The sequence below is a fragment of the Dermacentor albipictus genome, chromosome 1 (assembly GCF_038994185.2).
Source record: "Dermacentor albipictus isolate Rhodes 1998 colony chromosome 1, USDA_Dalb.pri_finalv2, whole genome shotgun sequence".
Taxonomy (NCBI): Eukaryota; Metazoa; Arthropoda; class Arachnida; order Ixodida; family Ixodidae; genus Dermacentor; species Dermacentor albipictus.
In genome coordinates this window covers 282,078,750-282,097,437 of record NC_091821.1, presented here as the reverse complement: position 1 = coordinate 282,097,437, position 18,688 = coordinate 282,078,750, and the positions used below count along the sequence as shown (strand labels likewise).

The window sequence follows — 18,688 nt, the reverse complement described above, 5'->3', positions numbered from 1 at the left end:
CCAATTTGCCACTATGCATTTTTTCTATTTTATGTTCAGCTCAGAGTGCAAGTCACTATGGCTTCTTAACTGCGAATTTCTGCATTCCGTTTCACAGTGCTTATGGGGCTATCTGCGTTCATTTGACTACTTAAGTGATTGGATAATAGAACATGTTCGCATTGCAGATTTACAGAGAACATATTACGAATTCGTCACAAAGCTCCACCCAAGAAACTGTCTGTTGGTTATGAAAATAAAAAATGGCAATAAACATTCCCTTACTTTCTTGTGCTGCCATGTACACGGTGCTAATGAACTAATGTCTACAATGCAGACGTTCTGTGCTTTCATTAGAGGTAGGTGCAAGTTGGACCGACACAATTATTATGCATTCATTGCCTACAGGCTACTGCATGTTGGAATTGGTGTTACAGCAGGCATGGCAAATGTTCTCCCCTACTTGTGTCTTGTGTACCATGTGAGCCAGCATTTCATTTCATTGTTGTGTACCTGTTTAAGCTGTTCCTGATTAAGAAAGGCAAATATAAAACGACTTACTACGTCAACCATTTCACATGCAAGATCACTGCACTCATTGCAAAGCTTATTAGAGAGTTTTAGATCAGGGGGATGCAATCGTTGAGGCCCCAAGTACTACGGGGCCTCAATGCTTGCGGCCCCTTAATCTAGATCTCTATAGTCGCTTGATAATCTTGGTTTGCTTTGAGATGAAGTACAGTTACTATGCACCTGTTTGTTAGCCTATGCACTTCTCTTTTTAATTTGGCTGCGCACTAGCTAGCTAGGTTGTCACTACAGGAATGGGACATTTGGGCCATGCCCAACGCAACCAAATAACATTACTTTGCTATAGCTCACTGACTGTGCAAACTTCTTTGTTATCTAGGGAAAAGAATAAAATGAGAATGCAAGCATAAATGATGTTGACAGCAGCAAACGGTCTCAAGGCAATCATCCTTGATTGTCACCATTGCTGAGAGAGCAAGAATGCCTGTATTCACTTTGATCACAGGCTGTACATTGTTTAAATGCTGATAGAGGTATGACTACGTAGTGAAGGGGCAGCAGATTGGCCACCAAGGCCTTTTTGCATGGGCACTGCTGCCTTATGCGCTTTAAACCTCTGTCCTCTCATAAGGCATGAATGAGATAATGCCACATTTATTTGCGTGGACATTTTTTGGAACCAACAGGAAATGTAAACATTATGTTATTTCACAACAATATGGGGTGTCTTTTCAGCAATATGAATATTTGTTTTCATGCAAACGTTCCGCTCTCAAAAACATATCTGATAAGCATCTCTGCCTAAGGTAACTATCATACATACATATCACTTTTATGTCTGTCACAATCAATTGTAATCAATGGCTTAAGACATACTGGTGGGCTAGTTGGTTAGTCATGATGTATTCAATTGTAGGCTCACTTTTAACTTGACAGCTACTAAAAAAATGTGAGCAGTAAAGTGCAAGTAAATCAACAAGCCGTTGTTGATTTACATGCATGCTCGTTGATAAAGAGAAGTGACTTTATCTACACAGCTGTATTCTGCGATGATAGAACTATCTAAAGCTGCAGTGCAGCAGTGTGCTACACTGTTGCTATGACAGATCCCTTGTTCATTAGCTTAAAATATGCGTGTGTGTTCATGTGCACGAGCGTTTTCGCAAGCTTTCGCTAGCACACCTACAATGAAATCGCCATCGCGCCGGACACAACCGAGGACATAGTGATGCATGTTGTTGCAACATTAGGTGGTACCAATAAATAAATAAAAGAAAAAGCGATGTAGGTAAGATGACTGTACAGTGATACAAAGGTGGGTCACAGCGTCAATGCAACATATGCAGTACAGAATGTGACAGTGCAAGAGTTGCGCTTGACAGCACGGATGACTTGATTCTTGGGCGATCACTTCAGAAATAGCTTCACTTTCATGAGACTTGGCTAATTTTGGCACAGAACCCCTCAAAGTATATGGCCGACAGCGCTCTTGGCACAGCGCCAGAAACACTGGTCAGGGATGCTTGTGATGCGGAGTCACGCAAATCTCCCAAAGTGATCGCCCAAGAATACTGCCCAAGGAAAGCTCTGTCTCCTCCTCAGACGAAAATGAAAGTGAAGAGAACTCGTTTTCGAATTGATTCCTTGAATGAAGTTACCATTTCTCCTTTTGTTCATCTTGCGTTACATTTGCAGTTTATTTTTTTTTTAATTTTTTGCAGACTGCAAAGTCGACCTTTGCAGTCTGCGAGTCGACCTTGTCCGTGAATCGAAAGTCCGCAAATCGACCTTTGCGAATTGAGGTCGCATTACATTTGAGTAAATACAGTACTTGATCTTGTAGAACATAAAATTTTCAACCCCACCCCTTATGTAACAACCCTGAAATGGAGGGTTCTTAAGAAAAATAAACTTAACTGAACAATGTTTGATGCAATGTCCAAGACAAGTTTGTATGCAATACTGTTTAGCGATATAGGGCAGTAGTTGCTTACTAGGTCTTTCGAGGAGAGTGTGTTGGGAGGCTAGTTGGTAAGACATTTTTTTGTGAACTTAAACTGCGCTAGGGACGAGACACCAAGGTAGATGAAGACAGGACTAACGCAGACTAACAACTGGTTTATTGAAATCACACAATGCTGCCTTTTTTGAACTTCAAAATGTAGGGGCTTGCCGAGAGAGTGTTCCATGGTCACGCGGTTATGATCCAGTTTAGGCATGCGCATAGTTTGAAGAGGCAGCATTGTGTGATTTCAATAAACCAGTTGTTAGTCTGCGTTCGTCCTGTCTTCATCTACCTCAGTGTCTTGTACCTAGCACAGTTTAAGTTCACAAAATAATAGGTCTTTATTGCCTCATTTAAACATTGGCATTACTTTGCCAATCTTTAATTCATGTAGTATTTTGACACAACTCGACACAACTCTTTGTGCATGACTGAGTAAACTTGATAACATGATAGTAAAATAATGCTAACTACAAAATGAAGTGTGCACAGCTCCAGAGGGAGAGCTGAATTGATGGGCATTGCTTGCTGAAAGGTGAGAACAATACATGGCGGCAAAACAGCAAGCTACACACCTGCATAGGGCACTGCAAGGGTTGTCCCAGTGGCTGTGATGTGCAGCACTGGCAGCACACTTCCCTAGCTCGTTCAGCAGGTCCGAGAGTTGCCAGGCAGGTCCTGTGGTAGCAGTGGCTGCAACTGCCCCAGACATTGACCGGTGTATACATTACAAGCACTGAATTAAGCATGTCAATCTTTGTTGACGTTCTAATGAACATCCCAGATGCAAGGCACAAGAACCACATCACCCCAAAAAAAGTGGAGCACATGAATGAAAACAGGCTGTTTGTGTATAACCTTGTGGGAAGGGTGGCATGAAACGCCTGTTCAATGCAAGGCTGCTTAAACAATGCTTCAGGACACTTTTGTTTAAACTTAACAGCAATGAACTAAGGGATCTTTGAAAGAAGTGATAATGAGGTACACTGTACCCTCGTGCAATCACTCTTGAATGAGGTAATCATCAACCTACTTTTATGTACACTGCAGGGCAAAGATTAGATTTACCAGCAATCTCCAATTACCACTATCTTGTGCTAGCTAATTCCAAGTTGCACCGGCAAATTTCCCAATTTCATCACACCATCTAATTCTCTGCCATCTTTGACTGTGCCTTGGCACGCATTCTGTGACCAATCATGCTTGCTCAATTGCACAGATGAAGCCTGTTGCGTCATGCCCAAACGTGGGAGGGAGCACTGTGCTTACACTTCCGCCAGCATTCGTGGTAGTAGTTGTGACACTGCTACAAAATGCCATGCGCGTTTCCAGTACGAAAATGCACCTGGCAGCGTCTCCGAGTTTTTTAAAATGGCGAAATTCCTGCCGAATCCTTTGCAAGGTGCATGTATGCCAAGAAACTGCCACGTACCGTTGTGTATGTGTGACGTAAGATAGAATTCTGATTTGAGCTACCATGGATTTCCAGTGGACACTGAACGCCAGCAAGCATGGCCGACTAATATGCCTAGACAAGGATCTGGTGGGAAAAGAAACCAGGTGGGTACCCTCTGGCTGCCTTTTTTAGTGCCTTTGAGGTCATGGGTACGGCCGACGTTTTGATTGAGCGATCGTGCCATGAGGATAGCCTGAAGTCGGTGGCTTTCCGTTTCCAACTTTTTGTGCCAGAGGTAAACACATTGCCATGGTAATAACGAACGAAAGACCTTATAGTAGAACACACAGCATTTTGCCAAATAATTAAAATTATGCTATTCATTGAGTCAAACCAGGCATACTCTTAATTGTGGGTTACCCCCTCCGTGAATGCTGTGTAGACCATATGTGAACATTGATTATTATGGGTAGTAGAGGTTTTCATTTATTTCTGCTTCTTTTTCAATAAGCTTTCAGCTCTTGGTGATGTGCCCATTTTCATATTTATTTGTATCGGGGCCGATTGCTGTGCTTTCACTAGTACAGTTGTCCAGCATGCCTAAAGAAGAAATACGAAAAAAAATAATAATTTCACGCATACCAAATGATCAGTGTATCTCGAAATATGTCGAAATGAAATGTTAATTTCTTGCACACGCAGGAAGCTGTTGCATTGTCCCCACCAAATTTGAAAGTAAGAGTGATGAGAAAATATAGTCATTAATTCTGCAATGCCTTTAAATGACTCTGCCAGACAGCTTGTATGTCATTTTAACAAGAACATCAGGCTCACCTGTTATAAGCCCACAGACAAGGCAAGGTCTTGACAACTTCTAAGTGAAAGCATAAGAACTGGCGGTTGCAAATACATAGTATGTAACAAATAAGTTCAGCGGAATCTCACATAGTGGAGGAAATGTCATCAGAGAGAAAAATTGTCATCCACCCGAATGTAGCACGAAGCTACAAAGGAAACACATAGGGGTTTCTCAGAAAGAAAGCTTCGCAGTTGAGAAAAATTCGTCCTAGTCCGGGATTTGAACACGAGACCAACACCTTTCTGGGCCAGTTGCTCTACAATCTGATCTAACCAGGAGGCTAGCAGATTGCAGCGCAGCACCTAAATAATTGACAACTCGAAGCACAGGGAATGAACTTGACAATGATGACAACGAAGTGTATGGTGCCCTGTATCTGCCTTCTGAACGTCGCTATTGGAGATGACAAATAAAGCTTCAGCGTACTAGAAGTTACAGCTTGAGTGATATTGCGAACAAACATTACAAAGAACTTGGAAGCAATATTTTTTGTAACTTGTTTGGTCAGTAACTAGCCTATGTAATGTTGTCCTGTACAAAGAGTTGGAAGCCAGAGACTGCATTTTGTTAAGTTTTGCCTGGTTGCCCAGATGATCTTTTGTTCTCACAACTTGCCCGGATGTTCTCGTTTGAGTGCTCAGATAACGGCTCTGGCTTCTGGCTCAAGGTCACCTGAAGGTCGCCAACAACGGGAGCTAAAAGCATTTCATGCTTAAAAACAGTGCTAGAGTGGAAATGATGTCTCGAAGGTGAAGCTGCACTGCAGCCATCTTAGGAGGGGCATGATAAAACATTAGCTTATGGTGATGTAGCACTTTTCTCACACTTTCCATGAGTTAATCATGACTTATGTTTACCAGACAGATATACTTATCTACGTGTATCTCTGTATTACTGGTTTTAGTGTTAAATCTGAACATCATGGTAACTTTTATTGGAGATCGATAATGTCATCAATACTAAGATGAAGTTACTATTTTCATTGGGAACAACCAGCTTTTATTCTATAATTAGCCTAGCATTACAATAACAGCGCCAAATCATTGAATCTGTAAGCGGACGTCACCCGAGAAGGCTCTATTTCAGAGGTGAAGCAGGGGGCGTTAGCTTCACTTCGCCTAGTAAGAAGCTATGGGAGCTTCCATTTTTTTAAAAACCTCCTTGGATTATTAGGTAGTGCTGGTCCAGTTTGGTGTATCTTTACGCATTGTAAACTTAGGGAATGCAACTTATCTCCTCTATGCATGTTGTAAACTGGCAAAACATCTCCCAGAATGTGTTTGTGCCACGACACCACTCTGTCACCCCCAGCTCGTGGTCTATTACAGCGGCCATGCTGTAATAGACCACGAGCTGGGGATGACAGAGTGGTGTTGCGGTGCAAACATTCTGGGGAATGTTTTGCCATAATAGACTACAGGTTATATGGTCTACGCATTAAATGGCCTGCCCAGCTCCATTTCTTTCTCTTAGTGTTAACTAGATTATTGGCTACCCCCATCTGCTCTCCAATACAAACTGCTGTCATTCTGTCTGTTAACTTTACACCTAACATTTTGCATTACAATGCTCGGTATGCGGTTCTTATGCATCTTTGTTAACCTTCAAGTTTCTACCCCAAATGTTAGTACGGTAGAATGCAATGATTGTACACTGTTATTTTCAAGGGTGGCGGAAAGCTGCCGGTCATGATTTGGTAATGTCATGAGGTGTCATAGTTTGGTCATAGATTTGGTATATGCTACAACCCATTTTTATTCTTCTGTAAGTTTCCTTAATGATCAGGGTTTCCTGCGAGTAACTGACCTAGATAAACATACTACTCTTGGACAAATTCTAAAAGTTGGCTGCCAATCATAAATTCCTGTTCTCTTGCCAGGGTATTGAACATTACCTTTGTCTTCTGCATATTAATCTTCAACCCTACTCTTACACTTTCTCATCTAAGGTCCTGTACCATTTGTAGCAGTTCATCCCCAGTGTTGATGAACAGGACAATGTCATCTGAAAACCATAGTTTGCCAAGATATTTCACCGTTGATCTTCACTCCTAATCCTTCCCAGTCTAATAGCTTAGATAATTCTTTGAAGCATGGAGTGAACAGCATTGGAGAGATTGTGTCTCCTTGTCTCTCTGACCCTTTTATTGATCAGTTATTTATGCTTCTCCAGTGAAGAATTTAGGGTAGCTGTGTAATCTATATAGACAAAACACTTTTGTTAAATCGATTTGTTATTTCAATCTAGACTGAAGGTCCCAGCCGGTGCCCATACATTTCTATGGGCCTGTGCAAGCTCCATCACCTGAAAGACATGAATGAATGTATGGTGTTTATTGGCGCAAGGGCCAGGTATGGCCAAAAAGCACTAGGTCCATGGTGATGAGTTCACAATGTAGTTATGAGTTCTATGAGGTTGATGTGACGTGGCTGTAAAGGGGCCTTAAAAATAGTCGCTCTAGAGTGCGTAAAATCTATCTGTAATAAGATTATGTAGATGACAAATGATGTGTTCTATGTGCAATAAAATCCATTGTGAAAGAATGATGCAATTTAGAAAATATGTTAGTTAGTGAAATTACTGCCTCGCCAGAGCCCTTGAAACACAAGGGCCTAGAGGCATGTGCTATATGAAACAGCTATCACAGCGGCATCCTCTAAAGAGAGGAGATGCTACGAGTGTGTGGGGCTAATAACATGTAATACAACATCTTTCAGGAAGCCTAGGACTGCGTTGGTGTCAAAGAGCGGTTTTGGGCCAAGTAACATTACAGGATGAAGGGGTATGTGCTGCCTGTACGCTAGGGAAAAATGTTTATTTCTCTCAGACTCGACTTTCCGACACACCAGGAGGACGTGGAGGATGGTCAGCCTCTCCTCGCATCTACCAAAGGTTGGAGGATCATTACCAGTGAGTAAAAAGTTATGCGTGCCAAATGTGTGTCCTATTCTGATACAACAGAATGGGACATCTGTTCACCGTGATTTTGTTACGGAGGGCCAAGAACCTAACTGTGGCTTTATCATGTGCAGTTTGTTATTTATTTCTTCGTTCCACATGCGTCGCCAGTGGTTTCATAGTTTCCTTCTTAAGAAAGGCTTCAGGTCTGTGACAGGGACCAAAGCAGTAGGATTAATTGCATGCAATGAAATTGATGTGGCCATCTGGTCCGCTAGAATGTTACCCTCGATGCCCCTATGTCCAGGCACCCAGCATATAATCACATGTTGGTTAGATATATATGCTTTACACAGGACGGAACAGAGTTCATTAATTACTGGATTCTTGTGCTTACAGAATGACATCAAGGCCTTCGCAACACTAAGGGAGTCCGTATATATAACTGATTTTCTTGAGTTTTGTTTTCCTTATACGCTGTATAGCCGACAATAGTGCGTAGGCCTCAACTGTAAAGATGCTTGTTTCCGGATGCAGTACATCGGATTCCGAGAAGGATGGACCGACGGCTGCATAGGACACCCCCTCGCATGACTTCGATGCGTCTGTGTAGAACTCTGTGCAGGAGTGCTTGTACTGGAGTTCCAGGAAATGCATTCGGATTTTGATATCTGGGACTTGTAGGAAAGACATATCACATTGTATCAGCTGCCACTCTCAAGGCGGTAGCAGCTTAGCTGGATTCATTAAACGATGTTTGAGGAGTGGAACATCCATTTCAACACTAAGCTCCCTCACACGAAGCGAACAGGACTGTCTTACAGAGGGACTCATTTGATTCTACATACAAATTTTCAATGGTACTTGTTCTGAAAGCGCTAGTGGCCAGTCGGATTCCTAGATGGTGGACCGGATCTAGCATCTTTAGCGCGCTCGGGGTGGCAGAATGATAGATCGCGGCACTGTAGTCCAACCGTGATCGAATGAGGCTCTTGTAAAGATTCATTAAACATTTCCTGTCGCTGCCCCATGTTGTGTGGGATAAAGCTTTAATTCAGTAAGTTCACTGTTTTTAAGCATTTGACCTTGAGATACTTTATGTGTGGAATAAAAGTTAGTTTAGAATCAAGTACAATGCCTAAGAACTTGTGTTCTTTGTTGACAGGTATTCGCTGACCATACATTTCAATACTGGGATCTGCAATGAGCCCTTTGTTTCTCGTGAAAAGCACGCAAGAACTCTTGTTGGGATTCACTTTAAATCCATTTTTGTCTGCCCATTTGGACACTTTGTTCAAGCCCTGTTGTACTTGCCTCTCACATACTGTAAGGTTGCAGGATTTGAAATCTATCTGTATGTCGTATGGTGGTAATGAAGCACAAAGGGTGTTCATTTTCACGATAAAGAGCGTGCAGCTAAGCACACCTCCTTGAAGTACACCAGTTTCTTGTATAAAAGGTCGCAACAATACATTGCCGATTTTAACGCAGAAGGTACGTTTGGACAAATAGCTTTCTATTAGGATTAGCATATTGCCATGAATGCCCATTTCCGATAAGTCTCGCAAGATCCCGTATCGCCACATTGTGTGATACGCCTTTTCCATATCGAGAAATATCGATAAGAAGAACTGTTTATGTATAAATGCATCCTGGATATTTTCTTCAATACGTGCAAGATGATCAGTTGTGGAGCGCCCTTCTCTGAAGCCACACTGATAGTGATCAAGCATTTTGCTCAGTTTAAGGAAATGAATGAGTCGCCGATTAATAATTTTTTCAAATACCTTACAAAGGCAACTTGTGAGGTTTATCGGGCGGTAACTTGCCACTGAGGAAGGATCTTTGCCTTATTTCAAAACAGGGACCACAATGGCTTCTTTCCATGCAGTTGGAAGGTATCCTGTAGCCCAAATGGTGCTGAAAATTGTGAGTAGTGTAACTTTGGTGTCATTGTGTAATTTTTTTATCATTTCATACATGACTCTGTCAGATCCCGGTGCAGAGCTCTTGCATGCACTCAAGGCAGCTTTCAACTTGGCAATACTAAAAGGACAGTTGTATGGTTCATTCTGTCAACATTTTTTTATAAGTGGCTTACATTCTTCCATTTGTTTATGTTTCAGAAAGGATTGCGAATAATGGTTTGAACTTGACACACTCTCAAAGTGCTCCCCAAGTGAGTCTGCCTGATCTTGCAGAGTATCGCCCTGTGTATTTACCAAAGGGAGTGATTATGTTTGCCGCCCTCTAATCCTATTAACCTTGTTCCAGGTTTTGGCCTCATCTGTAAACGAGTTATTACTCGATAAAAACTTCTGCCAACTTTCTCTTCTGGCCTGTCGACAGGTTCTCCTGCCTTGCGACTTTACTTTCTTCAAGTTAATAAGATTCTCTGCAGTGGGAGAAGCGCGTAGCAACCCCCACACTTTGTTCTGATTCCTTCGAGCGATTCTACATTTGTCGTTCCACCACGGGACACGCCATCTGCATGCCAAGCCACTTACTCCAAATATGCATTTAGATGCAGCATCTATAATGAAGGCTGTAAAATACTGCACAGCAGCATCAATTCCTAAAGAAGACATGTCATTCCATGAGATACTATGAGAGTGCGGAATTTCTCCCAGTCGGCTGTATCGATCTTCAACTTAGGAGCCTGTGGTGGATATTCGTTTTCTTTATATGTACTTAGCAGTATGGGGAAGTGGTCGCTCCTGTAAGGATTGTTGGTAACTTCCCATTCAAGTTCAGGCAGTATAGACGGGGAAACTATGCTAAGTTCAATTGAAAAAGAGGTTCTGTTTGCAAGAGAGTAATATGTGGGTTCCTTCTTGTTTAGCAGGCATGCACCAGAAGAATAAAGGAACTGTTCAACAAGACGTCCTCACGCATCTATACGAGAGGCACCCCACAGGCAGCTGCGCACATTGAAATCACCAAGAACAACATAAGGTTCTGGCGATTCATCTATAAAGGACTGAAATTCATGTTTATTTAATTTGTAATGTGGCCGTATTTAAACCGAGAAAACAGTGTTGAGTTTGTTTAGGAGAAAGGCTTGAACTGCCATTGCTTCAAGGGCCATTCGTAGCTGTAAATGTTGACACGCTATGCTTTTTTGAATTACAATGACAACACTGCCCCAATGATGTGATAGCATCATCACCATCTTTGCGAAAAGTAACATACTGTCGAAGAAAGTTTGTGTATTTTGATTTTAAGTGTGTTTCCTGTAAACACAGCACTTTTGGATTGTGTTCGTGGATGAGTTCTTGCATGTCATCAAGGTTTCTAAGAAGACCTCTGACGTTCCACTAAATAATTTGTGTATCCATATAGGAAGTAAAATGGGTGCTGTGTGTACAGAAACAGAAGTAGTAATTATAGAGATTATAGGGATTAGATTACAGAGCTCTTTCGAGGCCCTGTAACGGGAGTTTTGCCCTTTCTGGAGCGTTCGAGGGAGCCTCGCTGCTCCTTAGGCGCTTGGTGCGCCGTGAGGCTAGGTGCAGTGTCCATTGCCTCTTGTGAGGCACTGGACACGTGCTCTTGCGAGCGAGAAGTTTTCCGTGAGAGTCCTGCCTCAGAAGGCAAGACCCCTGAGCCCACCACCCCAGAGGTCGATGGGGCTGCCTGAGGAATTTGGCTGCGCTGGTTGTTGCCAGCGCTGGAAGGGGCCGGGGAGGTTGAAGCAGCCTGGGCTGCGCCCACCTTCGGGGTTGATGGTCCTTTCTACTGGGTTGGCGGTGCAGCACTGACTGCAGCCGCCGCTGGGGCATATGGCGTAACTGCCGACTCACTGCTTGTGGGTCGAACAGACGCCGCAAGCCTCTGTGTCACTGCCCCCTGACGCGTCACATCGGCAAAGGTTTTCTTGGGCAGGTATGAAACCCGCCTGCGTGCCTCCTTGAATGATATATTCTCTTTTACTTTGATCGTTACAATTTTTTTTCTTTTTTCCAGGATGGGCACGACCGCGAGTATGCGGCATGCTCCCCATCACAGTTTACACAGAGGAGAGCCATCTCACAAGCTTCAGAGGTGTGTTCATGGGCACTGCATTCTGCATAAGTTTGGCGGCCTCGGCAGCTCTGCGAACCGTGGCCAAAACGCTGGCGTTTGAAACATCGGAGCGGATTTGGCACGTACGGCCTAACACAGAGCTTGATGTACCCGGCCTCGATTGACTCGGGCAGGGCACTTGAACCAAAGGTGATTATTAGGTGCTTCGTCTGAATTTCTTTACCATCTCGCCTCATCTTAATTCTTCTGACATTGATCGCATTTTGCTCACTGAAGCCCTCCAGGAGTTCCGCTTCAGTCAGCTCAAGCAAAGCATCATCCGACACAACACCACGGGTGGTGTTCATTGTATGGTGCGGGGTTACTGTTATGTGGGTCTCCCCAAATGACACTAGTTTCGGTAGTTTGTCATATTGCTTCTGGTCGCGGAGCACCAAGAGGAGGTCACCACTTGCCATCCTCGACGCCTTGTAACCTGGACCAAAAACGTCAGTCAAGGACTTTGAAACAAGGAACGGTGAAATGGTTCCCACTGGTTTGTCCGATTTTTCAGAGTGAATAACGTGAAAGCGGGGGAAGTTCTGGATTTGGCGTCCGAAAAACTGGAATAAATCTTCAGTGCACCCTCGTTTCTGAGGGCAATGAGGAAGTGGGGGGAAAGAAGTTTCCATGAAAATAAAAAAAAAAATTCGGCAACAGCGCTGACCGCCCACTACGGAGCCCAACGAGGAGACCCGGCCGAGCTTTCGTACAAGTCTGCACAACGCCAGTCGTACACCATCACTATAACCAAATATGGTGTACCCAAGGCAGGATAGCCACACAAGGTTAACCCTTGCTGCCAAGGAGAAAGGAAGTAAAAGGAAGAGAGAAGAAGACAAGGTCAAAAGTGAGAGAGAAAGACGAAGATTTGAGTAGAAAGAGACAGGAAAAGGCGACTGCCGTTTTCCTACAGGTGGGTCAGTCTGGAGGGGCCGTCTATGTGAAGCAGAGGCCAAAGAGGTGTGTTGCCTGCGCCGGGGGGCCATAAAGGTCCAAACACCCAGCATTGGCTCAACCCACAAGATCCCCCTTTCCCCAGACACCGCTAAGCCGCGCACGGCTACACGCGGGAGGGTCCAACTCTCGTGTGCTCGGGTACGTGGTGTCGCAACACACCAAACGCCTGCTGATGCAGACGCCCCTGCGGGGCACTTGAAAGACAGGTGCTGCAGACGGCTTGCAGTATGGCAAATCACATGGGTACAGTCGCCATGTCAGAAACAGGGCAGCAGTCTGAGAACAAAAGCTTTAGCAATGCCAGTGAAGCCTTAGCTGCACTATGGTTCACAGCGCAGCTATGGTAAATAACAAGACAACAAAAAAGAATTAAGAAAAAAAGATAAAGTTGTTGTTAATGGCTATCACGTCTCCCCATGGGGGACAAAACACTAGCTGCATAGTGAATGTATTTCGAAAAATTTAGCGGCCCTTCCATTCTGTGAAGAATGAGCACTAAAGCTGCGTGTTCTTCTAAAATGACGAAATTATATATATATATATATATATATATATATATATATATATATATATATATATATATATATATATATATGTATGTATCACTATATATACGCAATTAAAGCCTGTGTATCGGCAGTGCCCGCTCGTCACGGGCACGCTGTGGATTGTCACCGGGTAGGGGATTGCTATGACGGGCCATAGCGGCATCCTGCCACCGGTGCTGACAACTTCAGTTCTGCTCATACCGCCATTCTTGATGGGCACGCTGCAGGTCTTCATTGGTCGGCACACACGATGGGCCAGGCTCATCAACGGATGCACAATCGGTATTAGCAGCTTCCCGCCACCGGCGTGCCCATTCTCGCTGTCACTCCCATCATCGTTCTAGAAGGACACGTTGCTCCTGTTGTGTGTAAGACATTCAATTGCCCCGTGGAACCGCTCAAGAACAACTGCCAATAAGGTTGCTAGGTGACACTGACATCACTCTATAGACGAACACACATTGGACAAACATATGTGTATGATTATTGCGGCCTTTACAGGGACTTGGTTGCTATAGTGGCGTGCCTCCTAGAGTTGGTGAACAGCCGAAGAACAATGGGTCATCAATCACTTGACACTTGCGACGAGCGCACTAGGATGAACAATGGGCCATCCATCATAGGTTTTGACACTTATGCTAATGAACCTACAAGACTATAGTCGCGTACAGCTTTAGAATGCAGCAGAATTGCCCCTGAAAGGCCGATGCACGCAAGCCTCCACCAATGGGCGCGCACTCTAGACTGATGTCATGTGCCAGACAGCCGATGACCCCGCCGATGGAGAACATGGCAGCCCATGCTTCGAACTGATGCTAATGAACCTACAAGACTATAGTCGGGTACAGCTTTAGAATGCAGCAGAATTTGCCCCTGAAAGGCCGATGCACGCAAGCCTCAACCAATGGGTGCGCACTCTAGACTGATGTCATGTGCCGGACAGCCGATGACCCCGCCGATGGAGAACATGGCAGCCCATGCTTCAAACTGATGCTAATGAACCTACAAGACTATAGTCGGGCACAGCTTTAGAATGCGGCAGAATTTGCCTCTGAAAGGCCGATGCATGCAAGCCTCCACCAATGGGCGCACACTCTAGACTGATGTCATGTGCCGGACAGCCGATGACCACGCCGATGGAGAACATGGTAGCCCATGCTTCGAACTGGGCCGAGTTGTGTCAGCGGGACTATTTCTTTAGTCGCAGAGGCAATTGGCTGCCACGCTTCGGCCATCTGGGTGGGACCTCTCCTGTCTTCTTAAGTTGTGCCTGACTATAGACACTTTTACTCTAGCTCGGGAGACGAATACTTTTCTTTGACAATGTGACGGTGTACATACACGGACGCAGAAAATTTGCCAGGGTAGCCATGTACAGCTTTGCTGTAAAACACGCGGAAGCATTTGCACAATGTCTACATTTGTCCTGTGAAATGCTGCAACCTAACACCACAGGCATGCTGCAAATACATGCGTTACGGATACGTATATTGTGTTAGTCATGAAAAAAAAAGAATAGACTAGAAAACGGGACAAGAGAGAACAGAACACTGCCTTGTCTTGTCCGCTGTTTATCATCCTGCTTTCCTTGTTTTTTGGGCATGAAGCCTAAAGCCTCAGCTTTAATTTAGACGAATTTACAATATATAGTTATTTATTTACTTCCTTATTTTTTTTTTCAATATTACCCTCAAAGTGCAACTTGGCTGATTCAGGTGGGTTATCTGAAGAGGCAGACATTATCTGAATGACAAACCGCAATGTCCAGGCAGCTATAATTTAAAAGGTTCACTAATAAGCTTTTTTAATTGTTCATTTAGAGGGGCCCTGAACCACCCCTCGGGCTTGGCAAAAAAAAAATATTCCACAGATAGCTTTTGATGCTGTGAACATCTCAGCCAAATTTTTCAGTTGTGTGCAGTGTGTAGAGCTCATAAGTGGAGCATGAAGTCACCTTTTTCTCAAGCACCCCGTCATCAAACAGAGGCCTTCTCCTCACCTGTTTTGAAGCTTCTCGCAACTTACATATGTCATCATACGTTAGATTCCTTAAATAAACAGCTGCTGCTGGCCGATAGCTGACATCAATTAAGAGGAGTTTTTGAATCAGTGCACTTCTTCCCACTGTTATGTGTATATTATTTGATGCAGTTTACAAAGCAGGCTGAAGTAAGTGAAATTCTGCGCATCAAATTTTGATAATTACGCACTTTCAAAAAAAAAGCCGACTATTGCCTGTTCACACTGGGCGGTGCCCGCCCAAATATTGTCGCGGCGTCAGAAACTTGAGGGACAAAAGCACTAGTCACCATGGAACAGTAACAAGAACGGACTGTTAATACCAGACGCTTGTTACTTTCATTTCATTTCATTTCACCTTTATTTCCTTAAAGACCCCGTAGTAGGGGTATTACATAAGGGGTGGGGATACAACATATACAAACAAGTGTTATAATGCATTGAATTCTGTAAATAAAAAAGTTGTTACAGCCTCTTGTTCGCTATGCTTCTTTTAAATGCTGATATATCTTCTTATTGTCAGCGTCGCTGCCACACTACAGATGCAGTATTTGCCACTCTTCCGAGGGAAGCATGGTCCTGCTGCGCAACTTAAGCGCGTGCATGCATGAAACATTCAAACATGAGTCACTTGGATAAGTATGGCTTCATGCGCACCACATGCACCACTTGGGGTAGGTGCTTTCATCATCTAGCAAGACCTAGTAGTTTATATCGTTCAGGTGTCGGATCCCTATGTATGGCCCAAAATATCGCCTTAGCAGTTTTTCAGAAAGTCCCCGATGCAATATGGGTATCCAAACAGACGCACTCGCGTCAGGTGTGTGGGCGACGGATTTGTGCTGATGATTGTACCACGTTGTACCATGTTGCATCCTTGTCTTGCTGGTACCGGATGGGTACACGTGTAAGCTATCTGGCTTCTTCAGCACATTGAGCTAATTCTTCAGCATCTGCATGGATGTCATCAAACTCGTGTGGCAGCATTGCATTCAACATTGTTTTGGCTTCATGACTGTGTATCAAGTTTAATGGTGAATTGAATTCTGGGAATTCTGGGAATTCTGAATTCGTTTGATTCTGTCGAAACCTCAGCAGTCATGGAGGCATTACGGAATCAGGGTGTAGACGAGCCGTATGTAAAAATACTGAAAGATATCTATAGCGGCTCCACAGCCACCGTAGTCCTCCATAATGCAAGCAACAAAATCCCAATAAAGAAAGGCGTCAGGCAGGGAGATACGATATCTCCAATGCTATTCACAGCGTGTTTACAGGAGGTATTCAGAGACCTGGATTGGGAAGAATTGGGGATAAAAGTTAATGGATAATACCTTAGTAACTTGCGATTCGCTGATGATATTGCCTTGCTTAGAAACTCAGGGGACCAATTGCAATGCATGCTCACTGACCTGGAGAGGCAAAGCAGAAGAGTTGGTCTAAAAATTAATCTGCAGAAAACTAAAGTAATGCTTAACAGTCTCGGAAGAGAACAGCAATTTACAATAGGCAGCGAGGCACTGGAAGTCGTAAGGGAATACATCTACTTAGGGCAGGTAGTGACGGCAGATCCGGATCATGAGACGGAAATAATCAGAAGAATAAGAATGGGCTGGGGTGCGTTTGGCAGGCATTCTCAGATCATGAACAGCAGGTTGCCATTATCCCTCAAGAGAAAAGTATATAATAGCTGTGTCTTGCCAGTACTCACCTACGGAGCAGAAACCTGGAGGCTTACGAAAAGGGTTCTACTCAAATTGAGGACGACGCAACGAGCTATGGAAAGAAGAATGATAGGTGTAGCGTTAAGGGATAAGAAAAGAGCAGATTGGGTGAGGGAACAAACGCGAGTTAATGACATCTTAGTTGAAATCAAGAAAAAGAAATGGGCATGGGCAGGACATGTAATGAGGAGGGAAGATAACCGATGGTCATTAAGGGTTACGGAATGGATTCCAAGGGAAGGGAAGCGTAGCAGAGGGCGGCAGAAAGTTAGGTGGGCGGATGAGATTAAGAAGTTTGCAGGCACGGCATGGCCACAATAAGTACATGACCGGGCTTGTTGGAGAAGTATGGGAGAGGCCTTTGCCCTGCAGTGGGCGTAACCAGGCTGATGATGATGATGAATTCTGGGGCGTTACGTGCCAAAACCATAATTTTATTATGAGGCACGCCTGGGGGGGACTGTGGATTAATTTTGACAACCAGGGGATATTTAACGTGTCCCCAATGAGTGGGACACGAGCGTTTTTGCATTTCACCCCCATCGAAATGCGGCTGCCACAGCCGGGATTTCATTCCGGTGCGACCTCATGCTTAGCAGCGCAACACATAGCCACTATGCCACCATAGTGAGTAAGTTGAATAGTGTCATACGAGTCGTTTCCTGTCGAGTGGTGTTATATGCGAAGGTTACATAAGGCAGAATCTCATCCCAGTTCTTACGTTACACGTCGTACATGTAAAGCATGTCTGAGAGTGTCTTTCATCCTCAGTCCATTTGTCTGGGGATGATAGGCTGTAGTTTTCTGGTGGGCTGCGCCGTTAAGTTTGAGAACTGCATCTAGATGTTGGGCTGTGAGCACGGTTCCCCTGTCAGTAATTACTACTGCTAGAGCACCGTGCCTAAGGATGACGTTTTCCACAAAAGAATCGAGCTGCTTCAGCTTTTGTGCCCTGCGGGGTAGCTTCATTCTTTGCATACCGGATGGGGTAATCGGTGGTGGCAATAATCCACCTGTTCCCTGTAGAAGTTGGAAATGGTCCAAGAAAATCCGTGCATATTTTGGCAAATGGCATTCCGAACAACTCTACAGGATGCAGTAGACCAGCTGGCTTGTTGGGTGGCGTTTTGTCTTTGGCAGTCAGCATAAGTGCGTCCATGATGTTTAACAGCAGCTGTGAGCTTCCGCCAATAAAACTAGCGCCATGGTCAGAGCAATGTTCGTGTGTAGCCTAGATGACTTGAGGTGGCCTCATCATGACACGCTTTGAGAATTTCATTGCGAAGTGAAGCAGGCATGACCAGTAAATAGGTGCTGCCCGTCGAAGAAAGGTTCTTCATATAAAGAACATTGCCCTTCAAACAAAATGATGCTAGTCTTTTTACAAACAGTCGCGGCATGTCTTTAGCTTGGCCTTCTAAGAAATCAATAAGTGGAAGCATTTCTAGGAGGTTGCGTTGCTGCTTGAAATGGTAAATTTATCAACGACTCCAACGAGTGCTGCGTTCGCGTCCTTATCCTTGGTGACCAAGAGAGGCAGTCAGCGCCAGTGTACTTTTTTCCCGACATACAATGGTCATGTTGAACTCCTGAAACCTAAGGCTCCAGCGCGCCAACTGGCCCGATAGGTCTTTTAAGTTAGTCAGTCAACAGAGGCCGACATCAATCCAGAAGGGTGTTTGGAACAGTGTGCTTCTTCCTACT

At 44.2% G+C, this 18,688-nt stretch overlaps 1 protein-coding gene across 4 annotated transcripts in view; it reads right to left on the bottom strand.

Annotated features, from left to right (window-relative positions):
• The window catches only part of Vps8 (vacuolar protein sorting 8), a 962,017-nt gene that overhangs the window by 66,373 nt on the left and 876,956 nt on the right, over positions 1-18,688 (bottom strand). For all 4 annotated transcript variants that reach the window (XM_070531351.1, XM_070531354.1, XM_070531353.1 and 1 more), the window contains one exon: positions 3,091-3,214. In XM_070531351.1, the coding sequence (XP_070387452.1) occupies positions 3,091-3,214 (124 nt within the window). The remainder of the gene's footprint in view (positions 1-3,090; positions 3,215-18,688) is intronic.